The sequence below is a fragment of the Mandrillus leucophaeus genome, unplaced genomic scaffold (genome assembly GCF_000951045.1).
Source record: "Mandrillus leucophaeus isolate KB7577 unplaced genomic scaffold, Mleu.le_1.0 Scaffold3, whole genome shotgun sequence".
Lineage (NCBI taxonomy): Eukaryota > Metazoa > Chordata > Mammalia > Primates > Cercopithecidae > Mandrillus > Mandrillus leucophaeus.
Window position 1 is genome coordinate 14662114 of NW_012103142.1, and position 379 is coordinate 14662492.

At 68.1% G+C, this 379-nt stretch overlaps 1 protein-coding gene across 1 annotated transcript in view; it reads left to right on the forward strand.

Annotated features, from left to right (window-relative positions):
* The first annotated feature begins 245 nt into the window (after positions 1–245).
* Positions 246–379, forward strand: part of TDRD6 (tudor domain containing 6) — a 15805-nt gene continuing 15671 nt past the window's right edge. Inside the window, exon 1 of the mRNA XM_011986903.1 lies at positions 246–367. Within this exon, the coding sequence (XP_011842293.1) occupies positions 246–367 (122 nt within the window). The remainder of the gene's footprint in view (positions 368–379) is intronic.

Consider the following 379-nt stretch of genomic DNA (forward strand, 5'->3'; position numbering starts at 1 on the left):
CGCAGTAAAAGCGTGCCCGTAGGCGCGACCTCGGGCGGTTGGTGGGGCTACCGGGTCTTACCAGTCCGCTGCGTGAGTCCCGGAGCGGGGTTTGCCGAGGAAACGCCTCTCCGGCGTCCTTCCCCTCCCCGGGGTCCTTTGAACCTAGTTTGGCTGGGACTCGCCTTCTGGCGGCGCGGAGGATTTCAAGGCCCTGACGCGCGGCCCTGAATTTCCGGAAGTGGGGGCCGCACCGCGCAGTCAAGATGTGCTCGACGCCCGGAATGCCGGCGCCAGGGGCCTCGCTGGCCCTGCGAGTGTCCTTCGTGGACGTGCATCCCGATGTGATCCCGGTGCAGCTGTGGGGGCTGGGACTCGCCTTCTGGCGGCGCGGAGGATT